This window comes from Corvus moneduloides, chromosome 17 (assembly GCF_009650955.1).
Source record: "Corvus moneduloides isolate bCorMon1 chromosome 17, bCorMon1.pri, whole genome shotgun sequence".
Taxonomy (NCBI): Eukaryota; Metazoa; Chordata; class Aves; order Passeriformes; family Corvidae; genus Corvus; species Corvus moneduloides.
In genome coordinates this window covers 9,847,034-9,872,982 of record NC_045492.1, presented here as the reverse complement: position 1 = coordinate 9,872,982, position 25,949 = coordinate 9,847,034, and the positions used below count along the sequence as shown (strand labels likewise).

The 25,949-nt window shown below is 47.4% G+C and overlaps 1 protein-coding gene and 1 long non-coding RNA gene across 2 annotated transcripts in view; one reads left to right on the top strand and one right to left on the bottom strand.

The window, feature by feature from the left end:
* The window catches only part of SLCO4A1 (solute carrier organic anion transporter family member 4A1), a 29,502-nt gene extending 8,571 nt beyond the window's left edge, over window positions 1–20,931 (top strand). Inside the window, exons 2-12 of the mRNA XM_032127155.1 lie at window positions 3,681–4,659; window positions 5,893–5,983; window positions 6,908–7,029; window positions 7,327–7,438; window positions 11,822–11,976; window positions 12,660–12,855; window positions 13,408–13,573; window positions 14,168–14,340; window positions 14,708–14,772; window positions 15,316–15,464; window positions 16,251–20,931. Of these exons, the coding sequence (XP_031983046.1) occupies window positions 3,834–4,659; window positions 5,893–5,983; window positions 6,908–7,029; window positions 7,327–7,438; window positions 11,822–11,976; window positions 12,660–12,855; window positions 13,408–13,573; window positions 14,168–14,340; window positions 14,708–14,772; window positions 15,316–15,464; window positions 16,251–16,400 (2,205 nt within the window). The 5' untranslated portion in view covers window positions 3,681–3,833 and the 3' untranslated portion in view covers window positions 16,401–20,931. The remainder of the gene's footprint in view (window positions 1–3,680; window positions 4,660–5,892; window positions 5,984–6,907; window positions 7,030–7,326; window positions 7,439–11,821; window positions 11,977–12,659; window positions 12,856–13,407; window positions 13,574–14,167; window positions 14,341–14,707; window positions 14,773–15,315; window positions 15,465–16,250) is intronic.
* Window positions 20,932–21,783: 852 nt separating this feature from the next.
* LOC116452712 lies at window positions 21,784–23,644 on the bottom strand. Its single transcript, XR_004243572.1, has 2 exons — window positions 23,440–23,644; window positions 21,784–22,884 (listed from the first exon to the last, which is right to left on the bottom strand). It is a non-coding gene; the product is annotated as an uncharacterized LOC116452712 (long non-coding RNA).
* Between the last annotated feature and the right edge of the window lie 2,305 nt (window positions 23,645–25,949).

Below are 25,949 nucleotides of genomic sequence, written 5' to 3'. Positions count from 1 at the left end.
ATCCAAAGGGATGCTCTTTAAAAGTGGGCTAAAAAAATGGGAGGTTCACACTTGGTGTGGCCTGGGTGAGGTTCCTCAGCTGCCAGGAAAACAGTTCAGTGTTACACAGGAACAACTCACTCATCCCATGCTTGCTTTTATCTTATCTCCCTTGGACTGAACCAGTGCCCTAAGGACAAGCCCTGTTCACAGGACTGGGATGTGGATTTATCTCACTTCTGGGAGGCTTCCCCACTCCTAAAGCAGCCAGTGCTTGATCCATATGGTGTTTATCAGCCATGATAGAAGTAATGCTGCTAATCCTCTGAAGCCAAATTCTCCAGGGAAAACTCAGTGTGTGTTACCAAGAGAAGTTAAATGCACAAACCCAGATGCATTTGTCCCTTTCTGCAGTAACGTGAGCTTGGTACTTGGATGTGGACTTTCCCAGATTCTAAGTACATGTTCAGTAAGACCAGGCTCACTCACACATCGAGGAAAATAAAAATAGAGGAGACCCAGAGGAAAATAAAGGAGATCCATCACAGCCACTGAGCATTGCCTGGAGCTGCTCCTCCCGTGTTTGCAGTACAATTCCTGATCATTTTTAATCCCCTATCTCTGTTCCTTAGGAAATATCTCCATGTGTGCAATAGAATTAAAAAAAAAAAGCCAAGTCTACTCATAAACGGTGCTCAGCTATGGAAAGCAGAAATTATGTATAGATGTTATTTGCAACAATGACACCATATAAAAGTTAAAAACTGTAATGTGAAGGGGAAGATTAACTGTTATTGGGCATGTTTCAGCAAATGGGATTATTTTGCATGTCAGTTATGAGTTAATTTGCAGCATTAATCTCATCACAGTCCTTGGCAGAAACACAAAATGTTTTTAATTGGTCCTGTGACTTTTTAAATGATCACCTGATGAAAAGCTTGTAAGTTTTACTATTAATTTAATGCTAAATGTTATGGGGGGTGGGAGTCTTTACAGATTTCATCAGGAAATACAAATCATATGCTTTCACTGCCTTGCTACTTCTGCTGTGTTGACTCGATAATGTTGGCACTCTGGAACCAGCTGTACAGTGGGAAAAAAATGTAGAAATCTTGCAGCAAAATGAGGAAATCTATGGCAGAGAGATAATAGCATTGGGACTGGTTCAGTGTAAGCAAGAAATCACCAGCTGAGTCATTAAAAACAGAGATGAATGGGAGGCAATAAATGGATGGCTCGGTAGAATATGAATGATTAGGAAGTGCGTGAAGTTGCTTGGGTTTTTTCCCCTGAAGATTATATTTTGTCCTCTAAAGCGGCATATGGCTCCTGTGAAAGCTGATGCCCACAGTGAACGTGTCACAGGCAGTTTATAAATACGTTAAGGGATGCCAAGCAGCTTGGTGGACAGCACAGAGCAGGAGTGGGCTCCCTGCCCACGGCACCTGGGCACGGGTCATTAGCCCAGGTCCACTGGGACGTGTACAGGAGGTGGGTGCTAGGGCTGAGAAGGCTTCTGGGTGGTGGAAACATCTGCTGCCTGGAGGAGAGTCTGGCTGCTTTCTTGGAAATGTTTCACCCTGTTTGCTGGTAACTCACACTGAGAGGGGCTGAAGTTGAGGGGGGGATGATGTGGGCACCTGGGTCTGGTGGCCCAGACTGCTGCCACCAAGGAAATGAAACCTGTGATGAAGAGCTGTAATCTCTTTCCTGACTCATGAAATACCAAAATATCAATATAAATTCATGAAGTATCAAAGGAGAGATCCCCTTTCTGATAAGGAGTGTTTCCTCCAGGGTGAACTGGGCCAGTTTGGGAGCTCCCGGCTCCTGGTTGCATCAGGTAGTAACAGAGATGTGCTTTTTCTGTCTGCTGAAATCAGTGAGAGCAAAATCAATCCCCAGCCAAGAAGCCTTCTTTACAAGTGCAGTCAAGTGTAACATCAGACACGAGTCTGATACAAGTTTGATAGGAGGAGGGTGCAGCTGCAGTCCTGGCTGCTGTGCAGGAGGCGTTTGATTTACATGAGCATGAACCATTCCGCCCCTTAGAGCCTGATTCAGCACCTAATAATCACTCCTGACTTTAACAGAGTGCTAAAGCAGGCTTATTTATTGCTCCCAATATTGCATCCAAAGATGAGAAACAGATTTAGAGCTGCAAGAGTCATAAGAACACTGGAGAGGCAAAAAAAAGTGGAAAAAATAGAGCCTTGAACCAAGGCATCATTTTTTTTGTGCCAACACATTACAACAGTCTGTCTCTGCAGCAAAATTTCAACCCCTGCAGTCAGTTTTTGAATTTGCACTTTACACATCAAAGTTATCTGCTCTGTACTCAGCCAGCTAAGGTAGGAGTTACCTGGGGGAGTCCAGCGTGGAGCTGCAAAGCAGTGCCCTTCTGCCCGCCAGGCCCACTTGCCCTGCACTGTTACCAAATCCCTGCTGGAATCTGTACCTTGAAATAGGAAACAGTCCATGCACTCTGCTCCCTAGACAGGGTAATTAAGATAAAATTATTCGCAAGTGAAAGTTGAACCTCATTTTTTTAACCTACTTTAAGGACCAGACGTGTTGTAGCACTACTGACATGAAAGTTTAAGATTTGGTGGCACACGTGTGCTGTCCTCTGCTCTTCTGGGGCATCACCTTCTGCCACATCCTCCTGCCCCAGTTCCTGCAAGACCTGCTGGTACAGAGAAGCACATCTACCTAGCAAATGTCAGTCATTTTTTTCCAGCAACACACAGATAAGTATTAAATTCCTCACCAAAGATGCAATATTCCCAGGTTACAGCCATCTGAATATCGTTCATTTTATCAGGGAAAAAACCACCCTTTTTCCCTCTTCCATGCTGATGAAGCTGGCATCTCAGGGGGAACATTTTTATGGGATCCTCTTGAACAGATATTGGCAAAATTATTGAGAAATGCAGGATGCTTTGAAGATGCTCTCTAATAAAACAGTTTTTGCCTAGCATTTGTCGCATATTTAAGACCAGCATTCAAGGGAGAACCTTATTATTTTCATCATTTATAGTTCAGCCAAGGCATTTAAGGAAAAGTACTCTTGGTTGCTGGCACGGTCAGGTGCTGCAATGCACAGGAACAGGGTGAAAGAAGGCAGTCTGCATCAGTAATCAGGTTAGAGTCAGCTGCCTCTGCCCTCCAGCCTGCTCTGTAATGGCATGTAGTCTAATTAGTTATAGAAAGGATTTTACTGAATAGCTGTAAACAGATCTGAGGGCTTGGAATAAAATCAATCTGACTGTGGAAACTTTTCAGGATAATTATAAACTGTTATTGGCAGAGTGTGAAAGAGAGACCAAAGGACTTCTGCAGTGGGAAACTTGTAGCTGTGTGGGCTGTTCTCTGCAGGGGGAAGGAGAGGGATGGGGGTTGTGGGGGTCTAACCAGCTCTTCATTAGAGGAGGGATGAGGGGCTTCAGTTGGTGGGGAAGCTGCCTTAGAGGTGCTTTTCTTTTAATGCTCTTGAATGTTTCATTCTTTTCTGTAATGTTAGTGATGCCCTGACACCTGAGGTACCAACACATCCCATGGTGGAGGGCACATGACCAGGTGAACTGCACAGTGAAATGCTTATACTTCTTGGAAAAAAGGAAAAGAAAGAAAAAAGGAACAGTATTTGAGGGGTTTGAGCATGGTTTTATATAAAGGCATGTAAAATTCTCTTTGCACAGATCAGAATGGTCTTGCCTCAGACCTTCACTGTCTCCCTACTGAAGTAAGCACTGAAAATTGCATCTCCTGGAGGGGCTGGTCCTCGCTGCCCCACAAAGCCACCCTGGCCATCAGCCCACCTCAGTCTGCCACTGGACTCCGCATTCCCGTTCATGGCAATGCCCCAGAACTCCACCAGAGAAAATGGCTTTTGTTTCACTCAGCCCCTCGACTTCTCCTGCCCATCCCCTCGTCCCGGCGAGGCCGGCCGGACCTTGGGTGCGGTGAGTGGGAGAGATGGCTGCAGCACCCCCCTGAGCAATGGCATCGCATCCTCGGGCGCTCCCAGCCCCTCCGACTCCTGTGCCGAGCCCCTCTGCACCCCCACCCCGGCAGAGGAGGAGACGCCGCTCGAAGAAGGGATTAAATACGTGTCTGCTGATGGGGAGGAATTGGCCTGCGGCTGGGGGGGCTTCACCCCCGGCTGCTTGCAGCTCTGCAACACATCCAAAGGGGTCTTGTTCTTCCTCTGCGTGGCCTCCTTCCTGCAGGGCATGACCGTGAACGGCTTCATCAACACCGTCATCACCTCCATCGAGCGCCGCTTCGACCTGCGCAGTTACCAGAGCGGGCTGATCGCCAGCTCCTACGACATCGCGGCCTGCGTCTGCCTGACCTTCGTCAGCTACTTTGGGGGAAATGGCCACAAGCCCCGCTGGCTGGGCTGGGGGGTGCTGGTCATGGGCTTGGGCTCCCTGCTCTTCGCCCTGCCCCACTTCACCACGGGACAGTACGAGGCGCGCTCGGCAGCCGAGGTGGGCGTCTGCGGGGGCAACCAGAGCCTGCCCTGCTCCCAGGCTGCCTCCAGCCTCTCTGGCTACAGGTTTGTCTTCATGCTGGGGCAGTTCCTGCACGGGATGGGAGCCACGCCGCTCTACACGCTCGGCGTCACCTACTTAGATGAAAACGTCAAGACCAACTACTCCCCTGTGTACATTGGTGAGTGGGGCTGAAGGAGAGCTCCAACCCATGGGCAGGGTGATGGCAGGGACAGATGATGGTCCCTCTGCCTTGTCCAGCCCACACTGGGAGCACCTCTCCCAACACTGCTCAGCCTTTTGGTCTTGTTGAGGGACGAGGGGGAAATCAGAGGGAAGTGGCAGCTGGTGGGGAGGTTTTAATTATTTACCAGGAGGAAAACTGTGAGCTCGGTTGGGTGTTTTTCCTCCTGCAGCTCATGCCTTGAAGATGGGGAGTGCCTCCTGCTCCTGGCATGGGGCCAGCCCGTGTGGCATTAGCATCTCTGGCAGACAGCCATGAGGCCATACCCCATCCGTGCAAGGAGACATAGAATCACAGCATGATTGGGTGCAAAAGGACCTTTAAAGGTCATCTAGTCCAATGAGAAGGGACACCTTCAACTCGATCAGGTAGCTCAGAGCCCCGTCCAGTCTGACCTTGAATGTTTCAAGGGATGGAACATCCACCACCTGTTTGGGCAGCCTGTGCCAGTGTTTTATCACCATCATTTATATTTAATCTAAATCTTTATATCATCACCCCTGTAGGCCTCAGCACAGCAGGGATGGTCTCTGGGCTGCTCAGCTACTGCTGGTGCAAAGCACAGCCAAGAGAAGATGCTCACCTCACTCCTCTGGATCACTGGTCACTCAGCAGCTGCCAAACACTTACAGTCCTATTGGTGAAAGTGCCAAAAGGGTGATCTTTTAGCAATTTCAAGATGTTTCAGTCTGCGCATGCTGTATCAGAAGGCTGTGAAGTGTGGGAAGGAGATCACAAGGAGATCATCAGCAAGTTGATGATCTTTCCGTGTGTTGTGGTTTGAACTGCAAACTGAAATAAGTGCTGGGGTGCTGTGTTTAGTGTAGACATTGCGTGATGTCTGTGGGGAGAGAATGCTGCTGCTCATTGCTGTGGCAGTCAGGATGTGGCAGTGGGATCAGCTGCATCCTTGCTGAATACGGTTTTCTACTGAACCGATTTTGCCTGCCCCATACTATAAAACTTCCCAGGCTGGATGCAAAAGCTTCCCTGGAACACAGGCGTGAGAGGAAAACTTGTTGGAACAATCTGGATTTGTGCCTTGGTGGTTTAGGGGACAGGATGTGAGGCATCCAGAGGCTGAGCATCCTGCATCCAGGAGGGAATCGAGATGGGGATCCCTGGCTGACATGCTGCTGGTTGTCTAACACGCCTTATTTTCCCTTTCAGCTGTTTTCTACACTGCTGCAATCCTTGGGCCTGCAGCGGGTTATCTGGTAGGAGGAATGTTTCTAAATATTTATACTGAAATTGGCAGAGAGTAAGTCGTTAAAAAAAAAATCTCGTTCCTTTCCCTTTCTGCTCTGTGTTTCCTTTGGGGTAGAAAAAATAATAACAATGATCTGGAGCAATGAGCTGGTGGCTGGGTGGAAATGTGCCTGGGGTGTTGGGTGGTGTGTCTGCAGGGCGGGGGAGGCTGGAAGGGTGGTTAGCATTAGTGCTGCTGCTGGAGGGAAATTGCTGACAAACCTGTCAGCTTAAATCCTTCCTCACGCTGCACTGCCTGTGCTAATGAGGCTACGAGCAGCAGGTGAATTTTTTGAATGAGTTCCCTGATGAGGCAGTGCTCCCAGCAGTGCTGCTCGACCTCCCAGTCATCCCACCAGGATGCTTAGTCCCTCCTTGCTTTGTAGCATTTGTCATTTATTCTCGATTCCTTACAGGCTCTTTGGTAGATCATAGAATCATAGAATGCTTTGGGTTGGAAGGGACCTTACTGATCATCTAGTTCCAACCCCTCTGCCAGAGGCAGGGACACCTTTTACTAGACCAGATGAATGGATTAAAAATGGGGAATGGGTTTCCAGGGGAAGAAGTGGGTTATTTCCACCAGTTTTCTTGCAAAGGGTGTTTTTGGGCTGGAACAAGGATCTTGGCAACCCTCAAAGCACGACCGAAAAGGGGTGAAGTGAATGTGCAAGCCAGAGATTAAATGAGAATGAAATGGTGTGATTTCCTGGGCTTGTGAAGTGTTGTGCTCTCTGGTGAGGAAGGCAGTGCTGTGCTGTGGCAGGAGGGATGGTGGACGTGGCATGCCCATCAGATCACTCCGTTTCCTTCGCTGTCACCCCCGCCGTGTGTCCCCTGGCCCCTCCAGCCTCAGCCAGAGGCATGCGGAGCTGCCCCGCTCCGTCTCCAACCACCGCCTCTCTTCCTTGTGTCCCTTTGCCTTCGCTCCTTGCAGGATCGACATCGCCCCTGAGAACACGCTGTGGGTGGGGGCATGGTGGATCGGCTTCCTGGGGGCCGGAGCTGCCTCCCTGCTCATCTCCATCCCCATCCTGGGCTACCCCCAGCGCCTCCCAGGTACTGGCTCGGCAATTGGGGCTGGGGCTGCGCGGTGCTCCCGCTCGCCCCGGGGCTGGCATCCTCATGCGCGGGTGTAGCTGGGGACTCGGGAGCAAAGGAACAGCTTCCCGTGTAATTCCTAAATGGATTTCACCCCCTTGGCTTTCCATCTGCCGCTGTTACGGCTTCTCCCTTGCAGCTGTTGGCGGAGGGAGGATGTCACGTTGCGTTTTCCCCCTGCAAATCCACTGCTTCAGTAGCATCCACATCCTGTGTCTGACATGCTCCTCGATCCTGTTTGCCTCTCATTTTCAGGATCCCAGCGCTACATCGTTATGAGGGTGTCAGAGGCTCATCAGCTAAAGGATGGGAGCCACAAAAAAGCGTCGGATCCGGACTTTGGGAAAACAGTGAAAGATCTGCCTCGGTGAGAAAACCACCCCACGCAGAAGTTAGGGAGCCCTCTCCAGAGGGGAGAGAGTAATGAGCCCAAGCTGAGCTTCCTTTCAGCCCTGCCAGCTCAAAGGTTTTGCCCATCTTCAAGCAATGACACTTTCTTGCAGAGGATGTGTGAAAGTGCCTGGTCTTACAAAGGTCTGGGAGCTCTTGGCAAAGAGGCTGAGCTAGAACTGGTGCTGGGGATCACATGTGGGAGCAGGGGACAAGTGACTGGTCTCATCTGGGTTTTCAGAAGCTCATGTCCACCTGCAGTCCTGTGCCACACGCTGAGTTTCACCAGGAGTGGCTTGATGCCAAGCTTTAGGTGATGGGAGGTGCCCTGGCATTGCCAGCTCCCTCCCTGTGCCCAGCAGCATTATTTCTGCCTGTCTGCTTCTGCCTGGCCTCACCTGGCCCAGTTTCGTGCTTTCCAACGGCTCCTCCTCCCCAGCCCCTCGGGGCTTTTTTCCTTTCCTCTATTTTCACTTGTGTTAGATCCCTGTTTTGTCATTTTTAATGAGAAACAAGATGAAACAGGCCCTATGATTCTCCCAGCTCCGTTCCAAATCCAGGGAACAAGATCTACCACACTGTAACTTCCAGTTCCCTTTCTCTTTTATTCTTAGTTTCCTGGGTGTTTTCTTTTGCCTTCACATCTTCCAGCCACCTTTTGTGTGTTACTACCTTCTTATCTCTCCAGCAAGGCAGTGACACAGCAACTTGCTTAATCCTGAGCTGCTGCTTGGCTCTGTGATGGGAACAAAGCAGCGGCCAAAATAAAATGTGATCTTTTAACCACATATTTTTGTTATGGATTTTTGAGATATTTTACGATTTTTTTTGTTGTTGTGTTGAGTTGTATTTAAATGGAGGGCAGGGGGAGAGGTGCTGCTTTATTTATTGCTTGGGGTTAGCTGGCATGGAGGCTCTGGATGTTGCAGAGATACCTGGGTATTAATTCCTTTTGGAGCTTGCAGTCAATAAGGGGATCTTCCTTATTTTTTTTTATTATTTCTCCCAGGATCGTTTTTAGGGAGGAGATTTTATCCATGTGTGACGGCTGCTCCCTGCAAAGGCAGATGATTTTGCCAAACCCTAGGCTGCTGCCAACAATTATTTCTGAACTTTAGTTGTGGTCTCTGTTGTGCTGGCAGAGGAGGATGGAAGCAGGTGCTCAGAACAGGAATTTTCAGCACTGGTCGAGCTGTGTTGTGTCAACACAACGACTCACACCCATCTGAAATTCTTGGAGACTTCATAGGAAGTTTACCAGGGGTTAAGGCAGTTTTTTGAAGAATATTACATTGAACAGATTTCAGTGCTGTTATTAAATGGCATTCTTGACTGGGTGCCATTTTCTGAGGTCATGGCTTGTTCTCCACACGGAAATTGAATTCAAAACCTGCATTTAAATAACGATATGGCTGTGACTAAAACAAACACAAACGGGGCAGCAGAGAGGGATGAAATCCAGTGGCTGATGTTTCTCTTGCTTGTCTGGAGCAAAGCTCCCACTGCTTGTGCTGTCTGACAGCAGGAACAGAGACAATCCTCCTCCAGGAGCATCTTCTTTCCCACCTCGTTCCTGAATAACAAATAACTATCTTCTATCAGATGATCCAGACCAGCCCAGACCTCAGTGTGGTTTTTGTTTAAAAGCAAGAACCCAACAGGCTTTTGTGGTCCCTGGTTTTGATTAATAAAAGGGAAGTGCCTTCAGGGCTTTCTACTCTGGAAGCTTGCATTAAAGTGGAGATCCCATCTGTGCAGGCAGCTCTTGGGGACATGTGGACCAGGCTGGAGGGTGAGGCCAAAGGACACTCACTGTTCCTTTTGTTTCAGTCAGGGATCGTGTGCACATTTTCTCACAGTACAGACAGTAACAGTCTCACAAAGATAAGCAGAAATACCGATGAAATAAAATACTTTTCCATGCCATCAGGTCCTTTCTAAGTGAGGTTAATGAATTGCCATATTCACAGGGCTGCCTGAGAGCAGGAGCTTACAGGAATGCAGCCCATACAGCTTAATCGTCTACCCTGGAGAGACTTCTGTCTTAACTCTTGGGTTGAAAAGGCCTGATAAAACAGCATTTTCCTTTCTCTGGTTCCATATGATTGCTCTCATGGGGTGACCCCTCCTGTCAGAGCAGAGGCACTCAAAGGGAGGGCATGCAGAGCTGGCATGTAGAGCTGTACCGGGAGAGGAAGCTTTATCCCAGGAAGCTTCAGGGTGGCGTTTGTGAGGATCAATCCCTGGCCTGGCAAGCCCTGATCTACAGCACGAGAAGCTGTGGTCAATATTTCACTGATCACTCTTGGATTAGGTGCAGAGTGGGACTTAGTTTCATTTTGTGGCTTTTCTGCAGCTTCCCTGCTTTGGGAAGGGAGGTTGGTTTATGTTCCTGTGGGATGCACGTGCTGCCCCCCATTCCCTTGGTGGTGGTGACAGTGGGTGTCCCTTTGTGCTGGAAAAGCCCCCATTCCTGTGCTGTAAAATTGTATAAATGTCCATTTATTAATGATTCATTAGCTTGTGTCTGTACTCTGGTACAGTCTGGGGTGTCCTGAGCGTGCCAGTGGAGCAGGCTCTGATCATACAGTGGTCCCAGCCTACCCAGAGAACCATTATGTGATGAAAGAGTTCCTATATGTGCCCATATCAGTGACGATTTGGAGGGTCAGCTTTTTTAGGCAGTGGGATTCTTCTCTGTGCAGTGCTGGGCCTCCTGAAATCCCTTTGGCTGCAAGAACTGAGCACTACCGAGGCTGTTCAAGAGTTAGGTTATTTCTGGTGTGTTTAAAGTCCTACTGATGTGATAAAAAGGTTTGTGTTGTCTTTGGTGAGGTTTTATGTGCCATAGCTCCTCACAATTACATATTCTGTCTTCAGACAGATTAAGTGAAGTGAGTAAATCCTTATTCTTAGTGCTGAAAGGAGTGCCTTTGCATTTTCCTACTTGCAAGTCCAGCCTGTAACCTTTGGGCAAAGGGCACAAAGTCACACTAGTGCCAGGGAGCAGCTCTTCTCTGTAAAAAGGTGAAGGCATTGTCTGTTTTCTGCCTCAGCCACAAGATCAGCAAGCATTTTCTGACTAAAATATTAGGCTTTGTGCTTCCAAATTAAGCACAGTCAAAAAGATCTGGAAAATAAAATAGTACATTAAACTAATCCCCAGAGCTAGGCAGTGTAAAGGCCCCCTGTAATCAAAGTGTAGGAATGTGTGGTATTTCTGTCTTTAAGCTCCTTTGTTCTTTTGATGTAATGAAATTCTCCACTTCATGTGAGTAAAGTTGCATAAATCTGACTCTGACTCTGAGGACATCTCTCACTCGCTTGTACCAAGGCAGCTTTGCTCTGATCTCACATTTCCACCAGAGCAGGAGGTGATGGCTGTGCTTTTCTGCTCAGTGAGCATCCCTTGGCGTCCCTGTTGCAGGATTTGTGCCCATCCCAGGAACAGGATAACCCGTGGCACAAATCTGGGCTTGGCTTGGCGAAAGTCATGGGGCAGAATTTGAAGCTCGTTACAGATCAGTCCTCTTAGTCCAATATCCGAGATAGTGAGAGATAATTGAGACCATTCCCTGTGCCTGAGGGCCTTTCTGCATCTCAGGGATGGAATTGTTGCTGGATCTGCATACAAATGACACATGGCAATTTTTCAGGCATATTTGCAGCTCTCTCCTAAATCCCAGTGGGTCGAAATAAAATGGAGTTACTCAATTTATACATTAAGCTTCAAGTAAAGCCGTGCTTAGATAGTGGCAGAAAGATTGCTTTCTGCTTCTCAGGTGTCTTGGAGGTGTTTCTTCCATATAGAAAGGCTTGCTTGGTATTTCCCCTGAGTTACAAAACATCCAGGGTTATCAGTGGTTGTTATTGTTCTGAGAGCGTGGGGGCACGAGTAACGTGTGTGTGTGTGTGTGTGTGTGTGTGTGAGGATGCAGCACAGCTTTGCTCTTGGTTGAGTCAGGAGTCCCAAGATATCTTCCCACAGGGACTAATAAAACCTTGAAATGATGGAGATTTGGTGAGGAGTAATGTCCTTTCAGTATTGCCCCATTTCAGAAGAGGAAATATTCAGCTTGACCCTAAATGTTGGAAAATTACTGCTGTAATCATCCGTGCAGAAGCCGTGGGTGCCCTTAGTGTGAATTACATCACCCCGCACACATACACTCTTCGTGTCATTGACTGGAAAAGCTCTTTCCCAATTAGCTGCCTTTTGGTATTTTTCCTTTCAAAGAGTTGCAGGATGATGGGATGCTGCCTCGTCTTACATGTGATCCTTCTGACTTTGAAGACAGGGAGACAAATCAAAATGTGCCCGAAATCAGTAATTCAATTCCAATATATTTATCTTTCCCAGATCAGTCCTGCTGCTTCTGAAGAACCCCACCTTCATCTTCCTCTGCTTAGCAGGAGCAACTGAAGCAACCCTGATTGCTGGGATGTCCACGTTTGGACCCAAATTCCTGGAGTCTCAGTTTAGTTTAAGTGCCTCTGAAGCTGCCACCTTTTTTGGTAAGGAAACCATGGTTTTACAATGTTTTCCAATTTTGCCAACAAATAGAAGAGCACTTTTAGCTCATTTAGAGTGGGGGCAAATGCTTTACAGTTTAATTATGGACTGGCTATCCTCTTCAGCTCTTAGATAGGATCGTTTCCTATCAGCACACCTACACCCGGTGCATTTCCAGAGCTGCATCTACTGACATCAGGAGGAGAAAATGTGTCACTTCTGTAGCCATCTGTTACCCTCTAGAGGAAGGCAAAATAATTGTAGTTCCTCTTAGTGCGTCACCAGGAAACACTGGCAAAACATTTCCTGTGATGAGAGATGTCGGAGCTGAGGGAGGTACTTTGTCAGCATCTAGAAACTGGGAGGATCCTCACGTAAATGCCGTAATGCAGACCAAGGAATGTTGTCCAACAAGCATCAGCACTCATGATGTGCTCCTCAAAGAGGCAGTTTTAAGATCTCTGGGTAGGAAAAGCTGCCTCACCAGGCTCATGCCCCATTACCTGAGCTGTTACAGAGGACCACCTACTACAGCAGCATCTGCTGAACTCCCACCAAGAAGCTACACAGAAAACAAGGGGTTATCTATATGCAAAACACGCTGCAATTAATGTATTCAAACCTGGAAACTCCTTGCTGACATTTCTAAACTCACTTGTGGGGGTTTTTTTCCCTTCTTTTTCAGGTTATCTTGTCGTGCCAGCCGGAGGGGGAGGCACATTCCTGGGAGGATTCCTCGTGAATAAATTTAAACTGCGCTGTTCAGGAATCATCAAATTGTGTTTGCTTTGCACAGTGTCAAGTCTGCTGGCCATATTCATTTTTTTTATCCACTGCCCTAACATGCCCATGGCAGGAGTAACCCAGATGTACAATGGAAGGTAACAACAACCACTCTGTCTATCCCAAGGGGCTCTGGTCAGAATAAAAGGATAGCTCCAAACACACAGTGCTGGTGGCAGTCATGTGTGGATGTGTTGGGGGTGAAAGTTGGTGTCTGGTCAGTCCTACAGGCAGATGTTGAGGTTGAGACACAGACAATAGATGTCCTAAGTTTTGCACTGAGATGGAGTTTATGGAAGAGACTCCCGAGGTACTAGGGGAGGGAAGATCAGCAGCACCAGAATGGGAGATACTCCACTCTTCAGCTGCCTTTGCAGCAGCCCCCATCTCTATCCAGTGGGATAAACTGGACCAAAAGTGGGAATCTCTTCTCCAGATGGAAGTGTCACCCTAAGAGCCGGTCACTTTAACTCCCTTGGTGGCTGTGGGAAGAGACAGCTCCAGGGCATGGTTAAAATTTGGTGGGATGAAAGCCTTTCCAAGCCTGGCTTCATGTTCCTTGGGGATCCATCACAACTCCCACTGTCCCTTCCTCTCCCCATTGCCTCCTGTAAAGTGCTGCTCACCCACTGCTCCTGTGTTTCCCTCAGTGCTTTGCCAGGTGGGCATCTCAACCTGACAGCAGCCTGCAATGCCCAGTGTGGCTGTTTACAGGAGACCTACAGCCCTGTCTGTGGCACTGATGGCATCATGTACTACTCCCCCTGCCACGCTGGGTGCAAGACAGTGTCTGAGAACGTCAGGAATGGCAAGAAGGTAGGTCTGAAAGCACTGTGGATGAACAGGGTGGTGGCACATCTTCAGAGTGACTTGGCTGGCTCTGCGAAAGGTTTGCTGCAAATCAGTGTAAAATCATCCAGGGCAGGGTGGATGCTCTCAGGTACCACGTGGGATGAAGGCAGAAGGTACCCTGAGGTCACCCTGCTTTGCTTCTGTTGTATCCAATCATCTTTGCCTCATTCTGGGTCAAACTGTGCTGAAATCTGTGGAAAATCACCCAGGCACGCAGGGAGCTTGGTAAGCACCTGATTTCTGTCCTAGTGCTAATTTTGGGTCTTGAATGAACATGATGCACCTCCTCATCCTTCCAGCATGTTGGTCATGGAGGCAGGCACAGGCTTAGGAAGGGTAGAGATGATATTTAGCATTCAAGGGCTGCCTGGCAGAGTTAATTTCCCTTACTTAATGGACCTGTTTGGAAACAGAGGTGTGTTGAGAATGCAGCTTGATTTCCACTTCATTCTGGGAGTCTAACCAGCTGCTTTCTGTCCCCCTAATTTCTTTATTTTTAAAGCTTTGACTGTCACCATGCTCTCCTCAGCAGAGCCCCCACCAGCCTTTGTTTCCCAGGTCTACCATGAGTGTGGCTGTGTTGACAAAGCCCTCCTGTCTGGCCGTAGCGAGGCAGAGCCAGGGAAATGCACCTCCTCCTGTGCAAAAAGGCCCTTGCTCCTGTGCTTCATGTTTGTGGTCATCCTCTTCACCTTCCTGAGCAGCATTCCTGCCCTGACTGCCACTCTGAGGTAAGCACAGGATGGCCTCCTCCTCTGCCAGTGCTGCAAGAAGCCTCAATATCCTCCTCTGATTTATCCTGCTGGATCAAGTGTGGGAAAGGTGTGATTGGAACCAGTGAGTTAGTGGTAGCCTAGAGACATCAGGACTAATTCCCATCCCAGTCTAGCTAGGAAAGCAAATTTCAGCATTGGAAGCTTTCTCCTCTGACGTGGGATACAGACATTTACTGCAGTGGAGGGGGGACATTGCACTGGGGTGATCCTAAATCTTCAGAGGCGATGGAGGTCCCAGATGTGCTGGACTCAAGGATTTGGAGTTGTGAGGCAGGGAGGTGCAGCCCGGCAGCATTTTTAAACAAAGCCCTTTTTCCCCCAGGTGTGTCTCCGACAGACAAAGGTCCTTTGCACTCGGGATCCAGTGGATTGTGGTACGAACACTAGGTACGGAGCAGAGGGAGTTTGCACACCAGAATGGTCTGGTGGTTCTGGGAGGCATGTGCCAAGCTGTCACCCAAGAATAAAACACACTGTGTTGGAAAAGAAGGGAGTAGGTCACACACTGCTGAAAGGAGGATGCTTTATTTTGTTTGCTGTCATCCAGGACAACCTAATTCCCTTTGCATGTGATTTGCAAACTGAATGGAGGGTTCTGTAACAGTCACAGAGGTTCAATGTCCTCCCAATGTGCCCTTATTTTAAGGAAAAGGAGCAGAGGTGTTGAAGCTCCTGTGAGTGTCTTTTGGCTCTTGTGCAACATGCAGGTTAGGATGGCCAAAAGACCTGCTGGATTCTCAGATCTTGAAATTCAGTGTATTTTTGATACCTGGTGGCTCTGGATTCTGCAGGACGAGTTCTCTTAATCGTGGTATCAGCAGAGCCTGGTGCTTTTCCACAAGCACCTTGTGACTTGCAAGGCTGGTGCAAGTCAAAGTCTTGCAAGGCTTGGTGCTGCCCATACTGAAGGTCCCCTCTCTCTGCCCACAGGAGGCATCCCTGGCCCCATCGCCTTTGGATCCATGATTGATAAATCCTGCCTGCTCTGGCAGGACCAGTGTGGTGAGCAGGGTTCCTGCTACGTGTACCAGAACTCAGCCATGAGCCGATACACCCTCGTCGCTGGACTGGTCTACAAGGTGATGCTGCTGCTTAACTCCCTGATAAAGCAACCAGGTCTTTAGGATGTGATGTTTTGCTCTGGGAAGAAATTTTGCTAAATTGGGTTTTCGTGATCTGGCCCACCCCCAGACTAAATTAAATTTTCACACAATAAATTTCTCAGGGAAGGCAAAAGCCCTGTTTGCCTCTCATCAGGTAATGGTGCTCCAGACACCATCATTCTGTTAAATTCCCATTATTTTCTGGGCTTACAGCTTCTATTGCACCATATGAAATACCTCCTCCCAACAGCAGCCAAAATGATTTTTGCTAGAAATGGAGTTAAATATCTAAGTGCAGTGTGTTAGTGAGAGTGAGGGATGGCTTTGTGGGCAGGCTGTAAATAACCATTCCCCACTGCTAGAAAATAAGAGAGCTTGGAGCTGTGGGTTTTATTTATTAGCAGAAAAACATCATTTTAACTGCTCCCAAACAAGCACTCGCCTTAGATAGTAGTGTTTAGCAGCTGCTGTGATAAAGAGGTTTTCAAAAGCCTTCCAGCAAAAGGCTGAGGCAGTGTTAGCTCATGCAGCACTGTGCTCCGGGTGTCTGTGTGAGGCTGAACTTTTCCAAATTCCCATTGCTATGGGGCTGGCTAAATTCAGATTTTTGACCCCATCTGACTCTGTGTGTGGCTCTGCTGCCCAGGCTGGCCAACATCCCCTCCTCCCCAAAGCTTGGTCAGCAAAGCTCACTGGAGATGTGGGGTGGGCACCTGGTTTTGGGAGAGAGCAGAGAGTAACAGGGTGTCTCCATGGCTGCAGGTGCTCGGGACAACCTTCTTTATAGTAGCCTGTTTACTCTACAAACCCCCACCGCCAGAGTCAGCTCCAGGCAGCTCGGATGCATCCGAAAATGGCACCAGTGACCTCCAGGAGCACAAGCCTCCACTGCCAGCTGAAGAGGATATATAGGGCTGTCCACGTGCAAGTGACTTTCTCAGCCTCAGAAATACCACAAGAAGATGTTATGCAGTCTCCCAAGGGGTTTTTAAATCAACAGTAATATTTTAATTTTTTTTTTTTTAAGATAAATAATTTAATTATCCACTGGTGTTCTTTGCTATTTTCTTAACGGCAGAAGCACATTTAAAGTTGTGCGCTGGTGCCACATGCAGTTATTTAATTTTATTTAAAGAAAGGGCTACTGTAGCTTTATTCTGTGTCTGTGACAAGCCAGTACCACGTTCTCCACTCGTGGAAGTAATCACTGGTAACTCCAATGGAGCATGTGGGGTTTCAACCGCCAGAGGATCTGGGCCAACTGTATTGAATATCTCAATTGTAAAGCCAACTGTAGCAAAACTCCTGTTGGGACTTCCCAAGCCTGGGAGGAGCACTGCTGTCCTGCAGTCTGCATTGCAAAGGGGTCAGCTGGCCCTTGAACTGCTGCATGCAAAGCAGACAGCCCTGGCAGTGCCCTCCTCCTTCCTGTGGCACACAGAACCACTCTGTTCAGGAGCAGCTTCCCTCATTATGCAAGTTCCTCTTACTGGGAGAGGAGATTTGATTAGCAAATCCATCAGTACACTATGGGCAGCCATCCCCAGAGCTGCCGAGCACTGTACACTCACTGCCTCGCTCATTGCAGGTTTTACACCATGGTGGCACTTCATTTTTTTATTTTTGTGGTTTAAAAGTGATGCCTTTTGTAATGTACTGTGCAAAACTTGAACTTCTTGCTATTTGCTGGGCGTGGGAAGACATGAGATACAGATCTATGCAATGCTTCTCTTGGGTTGTTCTGTAAAAACAGTGGGTTTGGGTAAATGGAAAGGTTGGAGTGAATTTAGTTTGTGTCTAGACCAGTAGCCTAAGGGATAGGACTGCCTTGTGGAAAGGGGATGCTGCCTTGTAACCAGCCTCCTTGCAAGTAGAGAGGGCAGCGTTCCTGAAATGACCTTTGAATGTGCTCTTGCGATATTGAGCAGGACCTTTCTGGGGGGCAGAAGTGGAATTTGGGCGTGTGTGAGTCTGGCTTCCCTCTCAGTGCAGATCAGGCCGGGTTTGTGCTTGGTCTGACAGTGTTTGCACAGCCACATGATCCAGGTGCATCCCCAGGGGAGGCTGTGAGCAGCCCCTGGAGTTGTGCATTGTGTAACCGTGTTCACAGGGGACAGGACCTACGTCACTGAGCTGCAAAACTGGTGCTTCCTTTGTGCCGGCTCCGACTCAGAACTACTTTGTAGATGTTTTTGTATGTTTTGTGTATTTATGCTTTCACAAATGGACACAGAAGTGGCATTTGCTTCCTTCATTAGCAAAGGACTGACTGTCAGAGTGTTCCTGTTGCAGACAGGGATGGTGGTGTCGATCTTCAGGTCAATGGTGGAAAGCAGCTTCTTCCATTCACAGATCCCCTCCCACCAAAGCCACATGGTGACCTTCCTGCTTCCAAATCCCTTGTTTTCCAGCCCGTTGAGTGCTGGGACAGACTGTGCATCTCCTGCCCCATCCCTGAAGTGCTCAGTGCCAGGTTGGATGGGGTTTTGACCAACCTGGTCTACCTGAAGGTGTCTCTGCCCACAGCAGGGGGTTGAAACAAGATGATCTTTTAAGCCCTCCCAACCCAAACTTTTCCATTATTCCATTTCTATCTCTAGTAACTGCTGGAAAGACTAAAAGTGATAAGGGCAAGATGGATGGTGGCTTTTGGCTGCTTAAGGATGGGCAGCTGGTGCAGCTTTGATGGGGCACCGTGTGCAGAAGAGTCCTGTTTTTCCAGGGAGGCAGGATTAGACCCACTGCTGCAACCCCAACACCACCCCAGCACCTTCATCTGGGTCTAGAGCCACCTGCAAACACGAGCCTGAATCCAGGCCTTGCCCTTCCCAGCTTAGACACTTTGGGTACAAGCAGGGATCTTAGATGGGGAAATGCATGAATGTATTTTGGGAGCATATTTTATGATTGATGTATTTATGGAAGGTAGAAGTTTTTCTTTATATATATATATATATGTATATATATATGTGTATATATATATATATATTGATATTGCAATGCAATTTTAGTGTTTATGAAACGAGCTTTATCTGAGTGTGTTGTTTCCAGAGCTAAACAAAAGCTCGTGGGATTCTGGGCATTTATGATGTTGCTGTGGGACTGGTAAGTCAAGGAGTTTAGTAAGCAGCAGCATGGCATTCCTGTTCCATAAGCAGGCTGTACAGGTGTACAGGTAACTTAAAATACTTGGAAGTATGTTTCCCAGTCTGATATGAAGTATGATATTGCTATAAAAGCATAGAAATATAACCACTATTTCACAGGTACTTGTGTGCGTGTTTTTCATCGGTTGTCACCCTTTCCCAGCCGCCGTTCTTGGCAGGGGTGACTCCATGGTGCCATTTGCTGCAAGGTCATCGTGGGATCTCCTGGGAGGAGAGTTGGAACTCAGGTTTGTGTTTATTTGTAGTGTTAATAAAGCCCCTCATGGCTACAGGAGCTTCAGGCATCAGGTGACATCGAGGCCCTGTGGGTTGGTGTCTCCTGCTGACTTACCCTCTCCTCCTGAAACAGAGGATTCTTGCTTCTGAGGGCAAGGAGAGGTTTGTGGTTGCTGGGGAAGAAGAATCATTTCCCTTCTCCATCCACAGACCAACCAACCCTCTTAAGCCGTGGAATGTCTGCCAGCCCTGCACTGGGTCAATAAGGTCAGAAGTTCTGTGTCACCTGTGGTTTGCTCAGGGCGATTCTCGCTGCTGGAAAATGCAAACAAACCGTGGTTGGTGTCGAGGAGACACCGTGGGGAAGTGAAACAAATGAGTGCCCAGAGGGAGGGCAGGCAGGTGGAACTGGATGTTATTTATTGTGGGCAACATCCCAGGCAGTTGATGAGCTGTTTTTCTCTCTGCTGAGGAGTTTGTTTGGAAGCTTCCTGGTGGTTGTAAAATGCCAGTAAATAAAAGCTTTGAGTGGCACACAGATGGTTCTGCAGAGCTTCCCACCCTTCTCCTGCTGCCGTGGTCTCTCCTACGCCTGGATGTGCAGAAGAGCCTCGATGCCTCCCTGTCCCAGCAGCTTTGGCTTCCCTTGCCCCATCCCTGCAGCCCTCCTGCCTTGGTGCCAGAGACAGGAATGGGAGCAAATGCCGGCAATTCACTTTTTACACTTAGTTTCATAGAACAGAGGAAGGAAAAAGAAACAAGCCAAACAAACAGAACGTGACTGGCATGATTTGATTTCAGCAAAAGGAAGAACCCCCCCTTTTTTCCAAGGGTCAGACCCTGCTGGGTCAGGGTTTTGTGCAGGGCCAGGTGGGACTGGGGAAGGTGCCACTAGATGGCAATGGAGACAATGGCAATGGCAGCACGGCGTCGTGGCCAGCGCTTCTGAGTGCTGCTGGCTGCGGGTTCCTGGTGCTTTACAGAAAGGACAGGAATCAAAGCAGTGCACTGGATTCCAGCTTTGCAACAGCAAAAGCACAAATACATTTTAGGAGATGCAAATAAGGTCCAAAAGTAAAATTTTAGTATCTAGCGATACATTATTCTAGGGAAAACACACAGTTTGTAAGCAGAAAGCTGTGCAACAGGTGAGGGTTCAAAGAGAGCAGCTGTATTATGTCTACAAAAGTTGGTAAATTCTCATTTGAAGCTTTCGCTTCCCAAGCAGGGATGGAGGGCTCTGAGCTGTCACTCAAAGGGCAGTTTTTCTCTCTATATTTTGATTTTATTTCTTCAGACGTTATAATTGGGGTTGCTATTAGCCTGATCCTTTCACCTCACTCTGAGAAAAGCCTGCCTGTGTTCTCCTGAGGTAACAAGGGATGTTTGTGTTTGGTGCACAGGAATAATCCCAGGTGCTCTGGCCCAGATGAACTCTGTGGAAAACCTTATAATGAGCCCAGTGGGCTCTGGGTCAGGCTCATAATTAACAATTTATCTGACTTGCTTTAAAATCAAACAGCAAAAAAGAAGAATGGCAGGTTAAGAGAAATGTGTGTGTTTTACCAGCCTGGGCAACCTCAGCCCAGCAAATGTGAGGGTGGCCAGGAGGTGTGAGGGGTGGCTGTGGCTCTGCTGTGGGAGCAGAACTGGATTTCCATCACACTGAATGTGCTGGCATTTTCTGTGCCCAAAATACTTTTCTCTGGAACAGAATAAGCACCAGAATTTTCTTGTCTTCCCTCAAGTTTTCATATTGACCTGCAAGCAGCAATTTTAGAAGAGGAAAATGAGACCATTCTGCTCCTTCTAATGAGGTGCTGCATGTCTTCTCCAGCCAGGAACCTGCTGTCCAATTTCCTAGAGATACATGGAAAAAAGAATCTCACATTTAAATTAAAATTTGTGTTACATCTCACCTGCTTCATTACCAAGTAACATTCTGTCAGTTAAGAGAGTCCTGAGAAACCTCCTAAAAGTGCATACAATGGGATGAACCCACCACAAATGCTCTTACAAACCTCTCCTTCCAGTAAGGGGGAAGCAGAGCTGCTGTCAAATGAATATTGCAGTAGTTCAGTGAGACACTGATGCATGAGTAACTATAGAAACTAGCTCCAGTCATGAGTGTTCAACATACTAATGTGCCCTGCTTCAAACTAATATGAAAAATATGATCTCTTACTATTCTGGCTTTCTGGTTTAAAAATACAAAATCTGTTCCAAGTGGAGCAATGCTCTGAAAGTCAATGAAACCACAGCTGAAGCCTTCCACCTCAGCAGGGGGAAGAATTGAAAATCCTGACCTACCCGGGCCTCTGTGGCATTGCAGACAAAATCTGCCCTGTAGTTCATAGAATCACAGAACCATGGGATGGTTTGGGTTGGAAAGGACCTCAAAGATCATTCCATTCCTCCCCCTGCCATGGGCAGGGACACCTTCCACTATCCCAGGTTGCTCCCAGCCCTATCCAAGCTGGCCTTGGACACTTCCAGGGATGGGGCAGCCCCAGCTTCTCTGGGCACCCTGTGCCAGTTCCAACTGTTCAATTATCACCAAAACAGGACCTATGAAAGCATTTTTAATAGAAAAATTAAAGTACTTATTGTCTCTGCATGCCTTCATTCCTAAGGATGGATTGGCAGAGGATTTGTCTTGGGAGATGCAGACAGTAACTTTTGTTTTACTCTGTGAGGAAAAGAAAAATCAGTAGGGTTGAGCTTGATGCACCAAAAAAAGGATAAATTTGTGCTTTTATAACATCAAGGGTTGTCCATCTAACTTCTCAAAAACTTGCTGCTCCCTGTGCTTTTCCTGAGAGACAGTTCAGGCTGCTAAAGAAACCCAGTCTGGGGCCTTGTGAGGTGCGGCTCATTTCTCTTCAACAATATCTTAAAACCTTATTTTCATCTTTCTTTTTTTTTTTTTTAATTTTTAAATGTGATAATCCCCAGTTCCCCACCAGCAATCTGGGAAGATCATTTGTGCAATCCTTTGAACACTTCATTTAGATCCGCTCTAAGAATATTCCTTCATTAAGACCTTGCAGTGTCTTTTCATTTCCTCTGTGCTGAGAGCTGGGCCCTCAGCCTCAGCAGTGTGTTGCCTCTATCTGCATAAATCAGATAATCAGGAGGAAAATTGATGAAGGCTGAGTTTATCAGTGTTTTTCAGGGATCTCACACTTTGTAGGTCAGTGGAGTTGTGTTTCTGGTACCTTATCTGCTTGTCTTGCTCTAAATCTTATGATGCTCCTCTTGGAGATAAGGCTCCTCTCATTTTTCCATAGCTCTGTTATTTTGCTCTCCTGGAGATCCCGGTAGCTCCACATGGGATGGCTCCTGGGAATGCCCAGTTGGGTTTTAGATTCCTTCTGAATCCTGTCAAGGCTGGAGAGCACCTGATCCTCCCTGAGCTCCACTGGGACAACATGGTCCAGCTCTGTGGGACTGAGAGCTGCTAAACCTCTGCCTTCAGCCTCGGAAATTTAAAAGCTGTAGGGAGAACTAGAAATCTTCCCACGTCGCTCTCCTGCCCGTCCCCAGGGTGGGCGCAGGGGGCTGTGGGCACCGGCGGGACCCAGCTGCTCCCCGCTCCTGGGGAATCGCCTCCCTCCGGAGCATCCCGCAGCCAGATGGGTGGTGCTCCCTGGGAGCACAAGCTGGAGAGCTGGAGGGGAAAATCCAAGTGGCTGTACTCGTGTTTTGCTAATCTAATTAGGCAAAAGAACATCATTAATACTCTGTGTGTCTAATTAATTAACATTCCCGCGAAGCGCAAGGTTGCTCTCATTAGCGGAGTTTCGGAGCCGCGAATGCCTCTTTGCCCGAAGTTGCAAATCTGTTGTGTTATCTCGAAGGCAACATCTCCTTTCTGCCTTTGTGAAGTACTTTGCATTTTTACAGGGCTGTTAGTGATGAGAGGAAAGGGAGGAGATGGGCGAAAATCCCCAAGTACAGAACAGCAGAGGGTTTTGCACAATGAAGCTTTGTTATCTTTTGTGCCTCATTAACTGTGAAAGGGAGAAAGATTCTGATTTTTTTTCAATCTCACAAGAATAACATAATTTTTTTTCCTATCCCAAACCATAACAACAAGATTTTACATTCTGCACAGGAAAAAAAGATATTAATTGGGGCTTCAGCAAGCTGAAAACCTAATTAATAAAAGGAACTGCGCAACTTGTTTGGACTGAATCAGACCTCTAAATTTTCATTTTGCAGGTCTTCTTTCTTTTTTTTTTCTTTTATTTTCTTTTTTTTTCCCCTTCAGTTTCATAAATATCTGTGTATTAGTTTTTGCTTATACCAGGAATTTTCAGTTCCTAAAAGGATAAATGTGAGATGATTTATATCTTTTGTCAGACACACGCTGACCAGAGGGATTTCCCAGGCTCCAGCAGCTGATCTGGGTGTAGGAGTAGAATTAAATTTAGATCATCAAATTATTCCTTTTGCAAGCAACTACAAATTCTCGAGGGTCGTATTTCCCCTTTTCCTTGTCCTACCAGAGGGATAAAAGAAGTTATAAAAATATTAAGAGCTCCAGACTTTTTTAGGGAACTTACCAAGAGGCTGTTTCTTCAGACTGCTTTGCCCTGTTTCCCAGAGGGAAAACTCTTTCCCGGGTTTTTTTCTCAGTTGTATTTACCTGGCCCAATTTTCCGCAGCAGCAGAAAGCAGTCTGCAACTTACACGTGGTCCATCTGAGCCCATCCAGGCAAATAAAAGCCCAGAGTGAGGCCAGTGATACAAAACCTCTCTAAATGTAGACCTTCCCTGGCCGTGTTCGGTCTCATTCCCCAGAGTGGTGACAAATCCCCTGTGAATCTGGGTCACACCGGGACAGTGACAAAGGAGCAGCACAGGCTGTGTGTGCTGCAGCTTCTGCTCAGGGACAGCGCCTCTCCAGCTGGGAAAAATGGGTTTATTCGTCAGGAATGCACATTAAAAAAAAAATATCGCAAGGCAGATGTTATAAATGTACTGTGGTGTTGGCTTTTCGCGTGTTCCAGAATTGTTATGAATGGATTGTGGTGTTGGTTTGTTTCATGTTCCTTAATGCTAGAAAAGCTTTGCCTGGGTTCTGTAATGTAATGCTGTAGAACGTCTGCAGTTTGGGTGCTCAGTTTGGCAAGGATGGGGGGGGGGTGGGGGGGGGGGGGGGGGGGGGGGGGGGGGGGGGTCTTCACATTCCTGGAAAATCTTATCAGAAGAAAAAAAAACCCGAAACCAGACGGAATTGAGCCGAGGAAGAAGATAAGACTGATAAGATGATACTCAGCAACTCCAAAGAATTAATGAATGATGCATGGCGGTGATGAATACGAAATAAGCGATGTACTTTTAAAGCCGATCTTTTGGATGTACAGGTGTGCCTTTGGCTCTCTGCCGAAGCACCCGGCCGGCCGTACCGCCCTTTTTGCTGTTGTCTCCTAATTGTCCCTTTTATTAAACTTTCCTTAAAATTTTACGAAGAGTGAAACTCGTTTTTCGCAGCAGATTAATGCAAACAATTTGGTTTCATGCTCACTTCCTATAGAGCTGTTGTGGAATTTTATTTCTGTTGGGGAAGATGAAACAGGAAAGCCTTATAAATATGATTGCCTGACAAAAGATTTTGGGAATATGAAAACTACAGGCGACATCGAAATGAAAGCCACTTTTGAAATACCAAATCTTAGTTACTGAACAACTGGAAAACAATGGTATGGCCAACTGAAGGTAATCCCCTCTTGATTGAACAATACCCTCTGCTTGCAGGCAGGTCCAAGGGTCAGAGCAGACCCTACTAGCTCAGCAGAAGGGGTCCAAAGAGTAGTTTTTAGAAGTTAAGATGTAACACTCTATGGTAATATAAGAACTCTTATAGGCTGTATGTAAATGCTATAGGATTTGTATCTTGTATTAGATTGGTTAGTGACAATTAGAATATTCAGTACAGAAGATGATTTATTGTATTGTAACCAGAACTTCAGACACTCTCACTCTCTCTCTCACTCTTACACACTCTTACTCTCTCTTCACACACACTTCTTCACTCTCATTCCTCTCGCTCTCTCTCTCTCTTACCCGCTTACTCTCTTGCTCTCTTGGGCCTGCTCAGAGGTGCCAGCTGCAGTTCTAAGCAGTGCCCCTGTACCCACGCCCTTTGTAATAAACCGCATGTTCCAAGATCTGACTTCAGAGATCTCTCATCTCCGTCCGTCCCGACCGTCCGACCCACACCAAAGCTCCCGCAATTTCTGTTTATTTCAGGGGAGAAAAAGGCCCTTCCAAGAAGCAAATAATGCTATTTACAGAATTATTTTTGTGTTCATAGGCTCTTGGGGGAAGCAGTGGGAATGAGCTGGGCACATTGTGATCTGACTCACAGACAAACTGCTCAATGGACCCACTTCCCAGACTGCTGCTGCTAATTTAGGTTGGCATTTGTTTATTATTTTTCCTTTCATGTTGCTCATTTCCTCTCCAACGCCCGCCCGCCTGGCATCGCCCACACTTCTCATTTCAGGAGGACAAAGCATCCAAAGGCTCAAGATGTTAAGGGAAGAGCCCATCACAAGTGCTGCCCTGTGCCAGCAGGCAGCTGCAGGTTATTAAGGTTTATTCTTGAGTTTTTCTGGCTTCCCATTTCCAAAGTGGCAGAGCTCAGGGAATCCAGACCCAGGAAAGCAGTTTTCCTACCTGGATAAGGAGTGCCCTTAGTGCAGGAGGAGGTGGGACAGAGGGGCAGCAGCTTTGGGAGGTGATTTATTAACCCTCCTCCTCCAAACAGCTGCCCTGGGGGTCTCTCCCATCCACATCCCCTCCTGCCACCTCTCCACAGCCACAAGGCTCAGCCTGTGAGGGAGTGATCCCAAATTTACTAAAATAAATTCATTTTATGTCTCTGCAGCTTAGAAAAAAAGCACCCATCCTATACCTGAAGTTGAGTTCTTTTAAAACACATCTCTTTGCATGTTTTCAGCCTAAAATAGGGCTTCTGTGGATTTGGGGGGTTTTACCCATGTCTATGCCAGATTAGGTTTTTAAAGAAATAACATCTTAGCTTATTCCACCCAGGATCACAGCAAAT